We start from the raw sequence: 15150 nt of genomic DNA on the forward strand, positions 1-15150 counted from the left end.
AAGAACCGGCCCTGCAGACCTGGCCAGGGCCTGAACATGCTGCTTTAGAGCTGGACCCGTGGGACCTGAGGCCTGGCTCGAGTTTGGTTAAGTGTGCGTGAGAGAAAGAAAACACTACCAGCAGCCACAGGGACTGCTCTGGCCCCCCTCGGTTATGGGGGTGTCGAGTGGAAAATTTTCTGTAACCAGGTTCTCAGTAACCACAGTCCTAACAACCACCAAAGCAGCAACAGCACTGTCAGCAAAGAACATCTGAACGGACAGGGCAGCCTGAGAGACAGAGGATAACACCACCATTCACGAGACCCTCTGTCAGCGGACAGGCGTCCTACAGGAATTCTCTCAAACCCTTACAAGAGCCCTGAAAGCTCCTTAGGATGACCTCCTTTGTAAGGTTTATAAAAGGAAGGCTCCGGGAAGTTAAACACTTTCCCTAAGGGCACATTAGCAAGCAGAAAATTCGAACACAGGGCTGTCTCACCTCCAAACCCTGCTCTTTCCAGGGCAGGGCAGTGGCTGCAGGGAGAAACCACATCACAACCAACGTCATGTGTGAAAGGCCGTGGGATTCACGGATGAAGAAGACTTTCTGTGGAGCCACCCAACGATAGGTCCCTCCCCTGCAACGATCAGGTCTCCTCTACCAAATGGGAACAGAATGCATCTGTATCTTAAGACGATGCTAAGAAACCTTCGGCCTAAACAGACCATCTGGTGAATATAAGAACCGAACACGTGACTAAAAGGGTGGACTGCATGTAGACTCCGTTACAACAGGAATTTGCAGAAGATTCTCAAATAGAGTCGTGGGGTTGTTTGTGTGGGAGGGGTCTCCTGTGTATCGTGCACCATCTTTTGGAAATTCAAACACTAATTCCTTAAAACTGATTTGCCCATAAAAACACTGATAGTCTTTTCTTACAAAGCAGGTGGCTGGGGACCCGGGACACTGGACTCACCTGTGGTCTCCCCTTGCTGTCTGCAGTCAATGCCTGTGAGCAACGCAGGCTGGACCCAACCCTGTGAAGCCAGAAACAAGTTGCCAGGACCCCATCTCATCTAAAACATGAAACTGCTGTTTTGTTCATCCAAGGCTGCAAACCGTTCAGAGACACTGCAGCCAGCCTGGACATTTCACATTTCTCCTATCAGTCCATCCATCACAGGTGAGGGCATGGAAAAGCCACAAGGCTTCCCTAAGAGAGGCCTTCAGAAATCCAGAAATAAAGAGATACTTTATTTTTAAAAAAATCTCCAACTGAATCAGAGGTGAACGCCAGGTCCATCATGTAGACACTGATTCATTCCATGCATGTGTTTATTCTTTTTACAAACATTCCTGTTGCATCAAGTGCACTCAAGAGTTAGACGTGTGCCTCTGAATATCCGCTGCCTTGAGGATTCTCAGGCGCGGGGGTGGGGGGGGGGGCTATCTTTATTCCTTGGTTTCCCAATCTGGAAAATGGAGGCCGATGCCCCATCTCTCCTTATACAGGTTCAGTAAATTTAGGTACCCACGCTTCATTTGTCCACTTTTGAAAATGCACGTGGAAGTGATGGGCACTATGTTTTTGGCTTCCTCTCTATTTCACAGCCCAGAGGTCTATATTTATAGATAGATTGGATGTTTTCTTCCTTAGCCTGAGCTTAATGAGGAGCCCAAAAGAGCACACGGCTGAGAAGGATGCGTCAAGAATCAAAGCCTCTGATGAGAATGTTAGGAAATTTTCTCTCCAAACAGATTCTAAGTTGGTAGAACTTTGTAATTAGGAAGATCTAAGTTTAAATGTATGACTTGAAAGCTCTATGGGCTTGGGGAAATTATGACAGCCTTTCTGGAGCTCCATTTCTTACCTTCATAAAGGAGGTTAAACCACCAATCTTGGTACAAACTCTTATGTATAAAACAAGGGACGAGGAGATACTGTACACAGAGCATACAGCCCACCTTTTATAATTATCAATGACTTTTGACCTTAAAAAATTATGAACCACTATGCTGTGCACCCATAACTTATATAATATTGTACATCAACCATACTTCAATAAAAACAATTTTCAAGAAAAATTTTTAAAAAATAAAAATAAGATACTAACTTCCTAGGGTTATTTAAAGAATGTAGCTATTTGTGCAAACATTTTGCAAGTGCCTGACACATAGTAGGTACTGCAAAACTGTTAGTTTCACTTCTCTCATGCCCCCAAACTGAGGCACAGATACATACAGAGACCAAAAACAAGCATCTGGCAGCACGTTTGGTTCCCATTAGGAGGGCAAGGCAGGCGTAAGACTGACCTCGTGATCTGATGTGAAATCAAGGATGCACTTCCTGTACACACACACGATTCACCCTCAGAGAGTTCCTAGGTATTCAGCATGGCCACGCCGTATCAACTCTTCTAGTGATTTAATATGTTCCTTGCATCACCCATGCCTCCAGAGTCTGTAAACGTGAGCTCATTAATGCTCCCAGTCTCTCCAAGCAAAGGCAGCTCGCTCCCCAGGAACGCCCTGCTTCCAGGGAACGAGGAGCTGATAGCTAACACAGACAGGAGGCTCAACCCTGCAGCTCAAAGCAAATCGGGTGTCCTGACTCTCATGCCAGGCAGTAAAAGGTAAAAGAGGATGAGCCCCTATCTGGGTACACCTGTCAGGTTGTCAGCACAGAAAATGCTCAACCAGGGAAAGGGATGACTGAGGATTCCGCAGGTCTAGCCAAAATGACTCAGAAGTGGAGGCCTGTACCCCATTTGGAAGAGGTGACACCCTCGGCAGTCACACGAACATTTGCTTTGCAAGACTAAACCTTCCTGACAAGACTGAAGTTAGCACCCAAGTTCAAAAATGCCAAATAACCCCACTGTTTCCTACAATCAGGTATACCAGGCTCTACATCCACTGCCCGCTCCTCGTCCCTGAGAATCCAGACCCTGCCTCAAACCCTGGCCAGCTGGCCATTCAGGATTAAACTCACTCCCAAGGAAACAGCAACATGCCAAGGGGCTATTTTCCCCGCGTAGTATCTGGTCTTGGAATGCTCTGGCTTCCAGAATGACCAAAACAGGGAGAGAGAGATCACTTATTTTTCTTGCTAAGGAACAACACTTTGCTTTAAGGGGACAATCTAATATAACTTCAGTCAACTCCAAGTGTATATATACCTAGTGCCAGAGCAAATGACCCTGTCCCAAGTAGAAACTAATGGGGAAGAAAATCGAAAATGTAAATCTTGTACGTCTCTTTGGCACAGTTCTTTGCCTCTCCTACTGTGTGTTGTGGGAAAGTGTTATTTTTTATTTTTTATCTTGAAGTGTTCCTCTGGCTACCTGAAATTCATGCCCGTCATTAAAATGGACCTAATTTGCTAAAAAGGGTAAACTGAGGCTTAGAAGACCAAAGCAATTGTGCATATATTTCAACCTAGCGAAACAGAGGTTGGACAGAAATTCTTTCCCAACTCCTTAGACTTAAAAAAAAAAGTCTATTTCTCAAAGTCCAAGGTTCACACTACCCCTAGAGGAGAACTGCATATTTGTCTAGAAGTCTGTGAGGTAACTCACCTTTTTTTTTTTAACTTCTTGAGAAAGAACTAACTAACCTACCATCCTACTTAGTTTGTCCAGTGTTTGCATCATGGAAAGCTGGGCAAATTTTCCAGATCCCAAGACAGTAATCTGTGCCACCTACTCAAAGCTCAGTAATTAGCCGACTATGGACAGCCGATCCACTAAGCACATAGAAAATACACAATGAAATTTCTCTAGCAAAAGAGCAGAGAATGTTCTCTTAACATCTCTACCTCCAGCTAATCTTTAGCAGCCGTAGCAGTAATGTGAATATTATTATATCATGTTCTCATCAATTCAAGAAAAGATTTAAAATGCGTGTGGCCAAATGGAAATGTCAAGGGGTTTGGACTGTGCCCCTTACTCACCAAGTCACCTTGGGAAAGAAACCTGCCATCACAAATGGGCATCAGTTTCCCCACTTGCAACACAATGGTAACTCCAGGGATGACCTGAACCTCAAAGAGGGTGAAGTCACGTGTCAAACTGCAAAATGCTATGGGATCAGGACCAAGGAAGAAGTGAAATAGTAAATAATATGCACAAACAGACCTTAGCATCTCCCCAAAGTAAACAAACACCCAAATATTTTTGAGAAGGGTGACCTCTGGCATGAACTCCAGCTGGGCTTAAATCTAAACTCCACTCACCCACTGTATGGCTGTGGGCACATTGTTTAGCCTCACAGATGCTTCATCTAGGAGACAGGAATAATACTCAGCTATTAGAGATGCCATAAAAGAATGAGATTCTTGGCACATTAGTAAGCTGGCATCCAACAACTAACAGAAAAGAAAAAAAGAAATAGATAAAAACGAGATGAGAGATGCCTACACAAGTACACATGGATCAACTCTGCCCTCTTATCAGTTTTTCCCCCAAACTTGCACACTGATCTAAGGTCCCTGCTCCTGAAAGAAAAGGGCACCTGGATCAGGCCCAAAATGCAGCAATAACATCAAGAACTTGATTTTCAGATAACAGCTATATACAGGCGCCATTCCTCCACTGCCATTGAAAGGCCAGCAGCCTACGCTCACCACACCCCAGCACATACTCGCAGCTTCCTGGACCTGGGGAAACCAGAGCAGCTGGGATCCCCAGGCAGCCAGCCCTGTAGGAAGGCCAGACCCCCATCCCTGAGCGCCCAGCAGCCAGGGACCAGGCCCCTCCTGGGTACAAACAGGAGACTGGGGCCTCACTGGAGTGGCTTTGAACAGAACACGTTCCTGCTGCAGGAGGCGACTGTTTATACCCAGAGCAGTGCTCTGAGAAGGGCAGCCGAGATAAAGCAGCTCTGGCTCAGTTCACAGTCTCAGTTAGCCCTGGGGATGCAGCTGGGACCATGGACCTGCAGAGGACCCACCTTCCTCCAGAGCAGACCACACCCCCACCCCACACCCGCCAGACTGGAGCTGCTTCCCGCTGCAGAGGTAGCAAAGGTTGATGGAAATAGGAAGCTGTTTCATGAATGGGGACCAAGAGGGAGGCGTCATGCCTGGTCCAGCATCACCCCAGACATGCGTTTCTTCAACTGTAAGCAAGGCCTGGGACAACCCCCAATGCCTCTCTCGGTGAACGGTAATCTTTGCAGATGTATTCAAACTCATCTCAAGGACGGAACTGTGATTAACAGAATCTGGGGATCCAGAGAAAAATATCCCCGTTTTTGCTCACCTCTTGAATGACATTTCATGCTCTCTCACAGCCTGAGTTATTTCAAATACTATTTAGAGTCATAAACTATCTGGGTTAAGAGAAACCTTACAGGTCGTCTTCTCCATTGAGTTTTATTTCACCAGTGAAGAGTCTGAGGTCCAGAGAAAGGAAATTACTTGCTCAAGGCCATATAGACAAATGGTTGCAAAACCCTAGCTAGAATCCAGGCTTCCTGGCTCTCCAGGCAGTGATGGGTCCCCCAGAGTGGACATGTGACTTAGTTAGAACACAAAATGTAATCCTAGGAGGCTGAGAGGTCTCCCTTTATCATTCATAAATCCTCATTGCATTCCAGGCATTTAATTAGCATTGTAATGAAATAAGATAACCAATGCATAATGTATAAAACAAACAAACAAACAAAAAACCCTAGGCAGGGAACCTCAAATAGATAGGAGAAAGAAAAATTAATATTAAAAGTATAAAAGTCAACACATGGAAACTTTCCCACAGAAAATTCCCTGTAGTGGATTTTCTGAAAGGTATTTGAACATCAGACTCAATCACACACTCTCATGGATAATCATAGTGATTATCCAAGTACAAAACTGTAATTGCACAAAAATATCTTTAACTGAGTGCATGTATAATACCAGCACATAGTAGGAGTTTCTAAATACACACTTCAAAAACCATGTATCTACAAACACTCACCAGGGTTAGGAACCCTTGGCCTGACCTAGATTCTTATTTTCCATTTGAACCTTGAAAATATGTACCTGATTGATTCTGTCATCTTCTCTGAGGTTTAACGCTTATTCTGATAAACTGATATAGAGGTTTTAACAACTAACAGTATGAGTGGGAAGTAATGCTACCAAAAAAAAAAAAAAAAGACAACAGCTCTCTCATAAGCCTTTTTAATAACACTGCTCTTTTCTTAAAATCTCCCTATTTTCAAAGGCAAAATTCATCCTGAGATGCAAAAGGTTCTTGCGCGGGTCCTGACGTCACACTTCTCTCTTCTCTTTCTACAATCAAGGTATTCTTCATATTTATGTAAGCCTTTCTTTTCCTCCAAACTTTCAGCATTCTCCCCACACTACTCTATTTAAAATAATCCTCTCCATGTTTTTAGCACCTCTTTCAAATGCTTTTGAAATACCCATGTTCTCCCTGAAGCTGACCCAGGAAATTACTCTAGCCTAGAAGTGTTGCCCAACAGACAGAAAATATAAACAATCACCAACCCCCACGTACTTCTACAAGTTCAAGTAATGGTCCTCTTGCACTATTGGCCATGAAAGCACCTGGAGCACAGGGACTGTTCCATCTGGGTTGCCCTGACTTGTGCAGGATATAAAGTATTCAGAAAAGATGACACAGAGTGGAAACAGCAGATCCAAGACTACCCACCCAGCCACTTGGACCGGAATTCCTACCCAAGCGCCATGTTTGGTCCACATGGGAGTTTTCCCAAAAGTCTATAAAATATCACTTAAATCCTTTAATTTTTTTATGCTATTTCCTTTCATTCTTTCATTACTCCTTTCATAATTTCTTACTCTTTTCTCCCTCACCTCTCTTCTTTTTTTAGAGAAGAGATACTATGGTTAAATGCACCAATTCCTTTCCTCCCATCCTAAAAAATGAAGGGCTTACATTTTTACCCCTTGTTTTTACCCCTGTTAACGGTAAAAAAAAAAAAAGAAAAAAGAAAAAAAACACCACACACTTTTTTTGTGTGTGTGTGCCCCTTTTGATCCCAATGTAAAACTTCTCATCTCGGATAAACATTACACAAAAAAATGTCATCGTCTTCACATGTGTAAATGAAATAAACAGGGGGAAATATTGGCATTTCCCCCTACTCAGAAGTTCATTTTCACACACACACACCCTACATGCTTAAAGCTTACAGTTCCTCTGCAGAACCGTGCAAAGCAGAAATCAACAGCTCAGCAGAGCTCCCCAAAGCTACCAAGAGGTTTCAAATGCTTAGATTGAACGCGTTTGAGGTTGATTTTTAGCTGTTTCCCAGGCTCTGAGAAATATTCTGTGTCAAAAACACATTTAAAAATATAACTCACAGTTGGGGGAAACCACACAGAACTTGAATTTCTTCAAACTCTGACTCTTATCCTTTTAACTTACTCTGGATGGCCTAAAACCCTAAAATTAGCAACTTAGAGCAGATATCATAAAAATACTATTGTCCAAAATCAGTGTCTATGGGGTGTGCACCCGGTTTCCGGGGAGAGTCCTACTCTACGTTTACCTCTCATTCTGGTATAATCCCTAAACAACCCTTATACTCTGAAAAGTGTCCCAGTTTGGATGGTAAATTTTAAGCACACACCATCAAGATCTGAAGTCCAACAGCCTACAACTTTCCAACGCTGCACTGGGTCTTAAAGCACCATCCGGGCCAGTGTCTTACAGTTCTCAGAGACAGAATGAATCGCTACAGAAAAAGGACAATGGAGACCAGCTGATGGGCAGTAAGAAGCCACCTTTCCAGTGCCGAGTGACAAGCCTGGTCCCAAGCAGCAGAAACTGGAAAGAACATGGGAAATATAAAGAACCTGGCCAAATAATCAATAAACACTTATGGCTCAAACAGCAATATTTTGAGTGTTTCTGTAAGCATGGCTCCCTGCCAATGAAATTGGATCTGCTGTAACCTACCCTACAGGCCAATTTCTTTCTGTATCTGCATGGAGACTATAAACTACACAACTAAAAAGAAAACAGTAACACAGATAGGCATAGGGCTTCAGAGAAGTGGCCAAGTAGAAATAGGCTGTTTCTGCAACTTGAAAAACGTGTACTAATGTTCTGGAAAAAGATCTCTTCAACCCAACTCCAGCAAAATGGAGCTGTAGATACATGACAAAGAAGCATGACAGATTGGGGGACTGTCTTGACACTCCGAACCCTGAGTTAAGAAGAGCTTAATAGCTGTAAGTAAAAAAACCAAGAATGCTGAGAGTTGTTTTAATCACTAAGTCATGTCCAACTCTTGGCAACTCCATGAACTGAGAAGAGCTCCCCAGGCTCTTCTGTCCATGGGATTCTCCAGGCAAGAATACTAGACGGGGTTGCCATTTCCTTCTCTAGGGCATCTTCCCAGATCAGGGATTGAACCTACTTCTCCCGCACTGGCAGGCGGATTCTTTACCGCTGAGCCACCAGGGATGCCCAGAATGCTGTGAATAGGGTGGTAAATCCCATCAGAGATTCCGTCTGAGCAAGGGGATCAATTTTTCATTCTAGAGCAGCCGGATAAAAAAAAAGGGGACAAACTGCTCTCTGTGATAACTGTGGGAGCCCAGGGGTACTGTATGGAGAAAATGCTCCCCATAAGGCAATGACTGAGGAACCAAGATCTCACCCATGGATAAGCTTCCAGGGCGTCTGTCGGTTTCCCTCTGAGCTGTGGGCCGTGCAGGGTAAGCAGGTCTCACGTAGCATCCTGTGGCTCAACTTTCTTCCTTGTACCAGAATACACCCAAGATTAAAGGTAAAAGGGTAAGGGGTGGCAGAGAATGAGATGGTTACATAGCGTCATCCACTCGATGGACATGAGTTTGTGCAAACTCTGGGAGACAGTGGAGGACAGGGAAGCCTGGTGTGCTGCAATCCCTGGGGTTGCAAAGAGTCAAACACAACTTAGCGACTGAACAACAAAAACAGCATGCCCTGACCCATGACATGGGCTTGAAAACTCTACACTTTAGGCAGAAAAAAAAGTAAAATGTATTTGCTGCACAGACAACTAACGCAGGTACCTCTGGCCTCCTTACAAGAAGAAAAATTAAATTACATCTGTAACCAAGAAAACAAGCTAGTTACTGATCTATGTCTCTCATCCCTCTGTTTGTGAGTGAGATCCATGCAGAGCTGCATCCATGATGAAAGAGGTAAAACAGGCTGAATGGGGAAGCTCCGGGAAGGATGCAACCTTGGAAGTAAACACAATCCCGTCCTCACCTGTGAGAAAAGGATCTCCGTCTGGAAAGCACTGGAAAAAAAAGAAGCCTGGTTCTCTGCTTGGTGATCTCAGGCAAGTGTTACTGGAATCTTTACGCATCTTCTTAAAGCAACTCACCTGGACTGCTGGCCCTGGAGAGAGTTCACAGGACAGACAGGCCCTTGCCCCCTAACTCAGAGGAGCCATGCAGGGTGACCGGGAAACCTTGACCCCCTGAACTCCCAAAGCACCGCCCCCGCCCCCGCAAGTGCGGCCTCTTTTAATTCCCTGGCTTTCTGTGAATAACATGGTGTTTTACCTAATGTATAAAATGCTCCGCAAGGCTTATCAATTTGTAAATTTCTAACCTTGAGCTTTGAGGAAATTATGCATATCTTGGAATATCCTCCTCCACATCTAAACAAGGGATATGATAATACATTCCCTACCCCGGAGTCGGGGTGTGACATGGGAAAGACCCTGATTCAAAACGCAGGTTCAATACATGTTTCAGAAATACCCCCTACAACTTGGGAATGGCAGGAATCTACCTTCATTGAACTCAGGGAATGCCACCACAGCCCTGGGTGATTAATTCTGCAAACCAGCAACGACTGTAATTACTCTGTCGCTGTCACAGAGTTATCTGTGCTCTTTGCAATAGGGAGCCTGGCTTTCCTGGAATATCCTGACCTACGCTAACCAGCTCTCGGTTCGGCACAGAGTTTGATGGAGCCCAGAGCAAGCTGAGCTCTGGTAGGGTAGATCTCAGGCTGGTCTGTCTCCTAGGAGGAGGTGATCCCCCTACAGGGTGGTCTGGTCTCTTTAAGAAAGAAAAAAAGTTACAGAGACAAAAAAAAAAAAAAAAAAAAACCCAGCAATACAAACCAACCAAAAATGCCAGGAATGCAAGCTCTGCCAACCAAATAAATAAATAAGATGTGAGATACTTTATAATAACTGGACATGATGCTTTTCTCAACCCTGCATAACTGAAAATCTCTGCATTTCCATCAACCCTACAAATGTGCCCTGGCCTCTGCTCCCAGGCAGCACTGACAACCTCCATCACCCACAGTAACTGAGTCTCTGAGCCTGTAACTGACAATCAAGCTCCAGAGATGCCCTGAGCCTCTGAGCGTCCCCTGGTTCACTGAGTTTGCTGTCGGGGACACAGACTAGAGTGTGAGATCTCAGTGAGGCAGGTGAAAAGGTCCTCTCTAACCTCACTCTTCTTTCCCTCTCAACTAAGAGATTAGTGGAGGTACGTAAGACGGCTGTAGCCCCTATAAAACACTTCAAGCTACCCCCCCTCCACCCACCCAATTCTACAGTCAGCAAGGTCATTCTGTGCTGTTATTACAGATCAGCACTGTTTAAAGATATGCATACAGTAATATTTCCATCAACCCTATGAGGCAGAACGGTAACCATACTCATCCGACAGCTGCAGGAGCTGGAACACAGAGAGATTTGTTCAAAGTCACAAAACTAGTAAGTGGCACAACCGAGATTCAAAATTAGACGGGCTGGCTCCAGAGACCCTGCTCGGAAAGGAGAATGGTCCGTGGGGGTCTGGAAACACAGTGAATAAGTGATCCTACGAGCGCGGCAGCTCTGCGTTTTTTGTCTGCATAGTTGAAGTTACAAAGACTGACCGAAGGTGCTGGGAGAAGACGGAGCTTCCTCCTGTCTCCTAAGGCAATACAGGTCAGAGGGATGGACAGCCTTTTCTAGGGTTGGAAGGGGGCTGATGCTTTCAATCTTGTAAAAGACCAAACATTCAGAATCAGAATTCCTGCTCTTCACTGAGCATTACTGCTCACCTCACCAAGAAGGTGAAGTGGGAAAGGAGAGAAAAAATTAAGCGGCTGGGATGTATTTGCTTTGGCACCCAGCCTCCACCCCTTCTCAGCAAACTCCACACCAGGTGGGAACGCCACAGACTCTCTGTGGTCGCATTTGTTTTAACCCATTTAAGCTCCGAGAACCAGGCAATCATGTATTACAATCAAAGTGATATATGCAACTTTACACTTACAAAGGAAGTTCAACGCCAATGTTATTTCCAAGTATATGTTCATTTGGCCCTAAAAGCTGTCAAAACTCCAATGAGGCCTCAATCCAGAATAAAAGTGAATAAATGTTCTTGATGAGACCCTAGCCACTGAGATTGGCAAATAACCCTGGGCTCCTGCTGGGACACCCACCTCCCTCCTGCCTCTCTCTCCAGCTCTCATACATTTGCGGGGGGGGGGGGGGGTGCGGGGGAGGTTGCAGAGGTGATAGCTGGTCTAATTAATGAAACCAGTTCAGTTCCCCCAAATAGTTGTCTCCACACATAAGAAACTAAACAAGCCAAAGAATCATTCTGGCAAACATTTAAGTCACAGCTGTAGACATGCTATGAGACGTTAAACTTTTAAAATGTCCTGTATGGTCTTACAGGCAAAGCAAATCCCCACTTTGCCAGTGAGTGTCTTTTCCCACCAACAAAAGCCAGCAGCCCTGGCCAGTGCTTCCTGCACCCCTGCACCTGCAAGTTCAAGTCTCAACTGAAGTTTCTCTGCCAAGCTTTACAGAAGCAACTTGCAGTATGACTCAAGGCAACTGTACACTGAGAAGGTAGCAACGGGGATATATTGCACTTGAGCTGCTGGCTCACCAGACGTTCTTAGGTAAGCAACCTACCTTCTCTGTGCCTCTATTTCCCTTTCTGAGCTATGAGTATAACAGTCACATATATGCTACTAACTCTCCCGAAAAAAAACGACCTCAAACTTAGATATTATATTCGCTCTGTACTTTCAAGATTCTCTATTTAGTTTTCCCAAGATAGCACCAGAAATCAAATCTCATTACAATGAATGGCTGAAGACTTCCCAATTTCTTTGATCAGCTGAAATTTTGTTGTACTGAAGGCTGTTGACAAAATCAGATCAGAGGCATGTAAACCATTTTGCAAAGGAAGGACACTGTAAATTTGGTTATTATAATGGTGATGACTGCAGCATTAGGCCTCACTGTCCCCATCTTACAGATGGGAAAGCTAAGAATAGTTACTTGCTCAGGATTTATTTTTATCAATAACCAACAGAACAGCATCATCTACTTAAAACCTCTAATATTTACTAAAACACTCCCCCAAAATGCTTCCGCTGTTTACTGTGATCTAAAACATGTGTTGCTAGGGGGCCCTTTTTCCTTCCCAGCACACCAAATCCACTGTAGGTTTCTGAACTGACAGATCCACACGCTATTTCCCAGACAACCAAATCTGTCTCTTCCCCATAAACACATATAAACAAGCCATACTTAAGAAAAGGAGGCATTAGTTGAGATCTGTCTTTACTGGGAATTCTCCTTTCACTTCCTCTATAAATGGTTAGCATCAATTGGGACTAAGAGAATTTATTCTGGCTTCTTTAACAACGCCCACCCCCCAGCCCCCAAGGCCACCATCACACCAGCATCATTTCTAAACTGTAGCTCTCTGTGCCTGAAATGTCTCCAAGGTTCTAGTTCATCTCAGCACCTCTGTGACAACAGTCTTAGTCTTTCTGTACCTCCCAGGGAGCAACCCAGAAACCCTGGGCTTGAGTGTTAGGGGGTCTAAGAGAAATCACCACCCACTGCTGTGTCTTCATTAAGGTCTCTGAAAGATCTTCAAATAACAAAATTCAGCCTGGCTTGTGTTAAAAGTTTAAACAGATTAAGAAAGGGTTAAAATAAGCAACTAATTACAGTGGAGGCAAAAAAACTGTTAACCACCGCACTGGCTGAACTTATTGATCATCAGATACAACAGAGCTGCCTGTTACTGTGATTAATTATTTTCCAAAAGCATCAGCTTGTCCTTTTACATCTTTCTATATACCTTTACCTCCAAAATCATGAAGCTCTTAAGGACAGCTGGCAGTTCCTATCCTGAAAGAAAGCATCTTTTCTTCTCAAACTGCTTTATTCCAGAAATTCTAGAGTGCCAGAGTCCATTAAGCTGCTCAGCACCAAAAACTGTGTCTAAGACAGACTGAAATTTCTTTCCTATCCCTTTCTTCTGCAAATTCAAGAGCTGGATAACACACCAACCAAAGACCCAAAATCACATTTGGTGTTGGGAGGTTTTCCCATAGATCTTAGGTAGCAAGGGAAAAATTAATGGCAGATTAGAAAGATGGATGAAGTAACCTGCATAAACAGAATGGGGATGTTTTCCCTAGTTAAGATGATCATTTCAGCTCTGCATCCATCTCCACACCCTCAACCCCGAAAAGAGACACTAGACAGCAAAAAAACGTGACAGGCGAGCTCAGGAAGGCAGGACATTTGAAAATGCGCTTGAAGGCCAGCCAGTTAGACACCCTTTGGGCTCTTACTCCCCAGGGCTCTCCATCTAGCTCCAACTCTGGGCGATGTCGGCAGGGTCAGAGGATGATGTCCTAGGCGGCAGTGTCCACCCTCACTAACGTTAAGGAATAAGGCCAGAGGGTTCCCGCTCATTTGGAAAAATAAGAAAACAGGAATGGGGGTGCTGGACATTCTAAAAGCTTTTTCCCACTACTCACAAAAACACAGCTGTGAAAATAAATACCACCACCACCACCCCCAACAAAGGTATCGGGCCACCAACAGTCCAGCTCTTCCTCCTGTCTACATCTTTCCAGCTGCCACCAGCATCGCCTGCTTAGCAGCTGGGGCAGAAACGCACCACTTGCCTGGAAGGGAAGATCACAGGGGGAGAAGTGGAGGGGACCCAGGCCAGAGGCCGAGGGCTGGGGTTGGGGGGCCTCGGCAGTCACCACTCACCCGGGGAGGGGAAAAGCTCCATATCCACTTTTTCCGTCTTGATGATGGTGAGAGTCGGTTTGAGATCGACGGCCGCCTTCATGGTGCCAGGAGTGGGGAGGGGGGACAGACGGGGCTAGAGCGAGTTTGCTGTTATTCTTGTTTTTCTTTTTAATGGGAATGAGTAACAGGGGAAAGGGGACGGGGGAATCGGACCTTCTTCTTTAAAATCTCAAATTTCCGCTGACTTTGTCCCGAGCCCAGAAGGTGAGCGCCCGGAACTCTCTCCGGGGTAGTTGGCACTTTGCGGGAAAGTGCGCGCGCGCCGGGTCCCCGCCTCGCCTGCGCCCCGCCGGCTCCCTCCTCGTCCGCGCCCGGCTCCCTCCTCTCCGCGGGCAGCCGCCTGCGCTCGCCCTCGCTCTCCAGAGCCGACTCCCTCCCTCGCCCGCGCGCTCTCCCCTCCTCTTTGGGGCGTAGCTCGCGGCGCCGGGCCCGGGCCGTGGGTCTGCGCGCCCGGCCCCCACCCCCAGGATCTCTGCCGGGCGGGAGGGGGGTGTCGGGGGGACTCAAGGGCGGGGCGACGAGGGGCGGGGCGACGAGAGGCGGGCGCGGCCGGGAGGCGGGGCCCGGGACCCTCGGCCAATCGCCGGCCACGGCCCAAACCGAAAGGAAGCGGGGCGGAGCTCGGGGCCCTCCGCGCCCACCGCGCCCTCGGCTTCTCGCGCCTTGCAGCCGGGTCGCCTGGGAGCCGCGCGCAGAGCCGGCGGGCCGCGAAGCCCCCTACTTGGGGGAGAAGAGCCCGGAGCGAGCGGGCTGGCTAGTGCCCGGGCCACCCCGGCAGTTTGGGAAAGTCCATCTGATTCTCCACGCATTCTTGAGGACTTGGTCACCCGCTCCCGCCCCCTCCCGGGAGCGGCATAGTTTTCCAAGTGCGTGTCCATCATTCATTCACAAAGACTGACACACAGGACGTGAGGCAGCGGATGGAGGGGCGTGCGTGCGAGCAAGGGGCTCCGAGCCAGTGTCCTCAAAGGGCTCTGGGAATGCTGGACTCCGGCCGCTTAGTGACTCAGGGATCGGGGCTGTATTGCTGGAGGAGCCTTCGGTTTTCCCAGAGCCCACCCGCGTCATCGTTAAGAAATCAATTAAGAAGTGAGCTGCCCTTG

At 46.3% G+C, this 15150-nt stretch overlaps 1 protein-coding gene across 3 annotated transcripts in view; it reads right to left on the reverse strand.

Moving 5' to 3' along the window:
• The window catches only part of ETS1 (ETS proto-oncogene 1, transcription factor), a 142417-nt gene that overhangs the window by 60358 nt on the left and 66909 nt on the right, over positions 1-15150 (reverse strand). Inside the window, 1 exon segment of one of the 3 annotated variants that reach the window (NM_001285769.1) lies at positions 14006-14418. The exons of the other annotated variants lie outside the window; for them this stretch is intronic. Coding sequence (NP_001272698.1) covers positions 14006-14087 — 82 coding nt within the window. The 5' untranslated portion in view covers positions 14088-14418. 3 annotated transcript variants of the gene reach the window in all.

Source organism: Capra hircus, chromosome 29, assembly GCF_001704415.2.
Source record: "Capra hircus breed San Clemente chromosome 29, ASM170441v1, whole genome shotgun sequence".
NCBI classification, from domain to species: Eukaryota; Metazoa; Chordata; class Mammalia; order Artiodactyla; family Bovidae; genus Capra; species Capra hircus.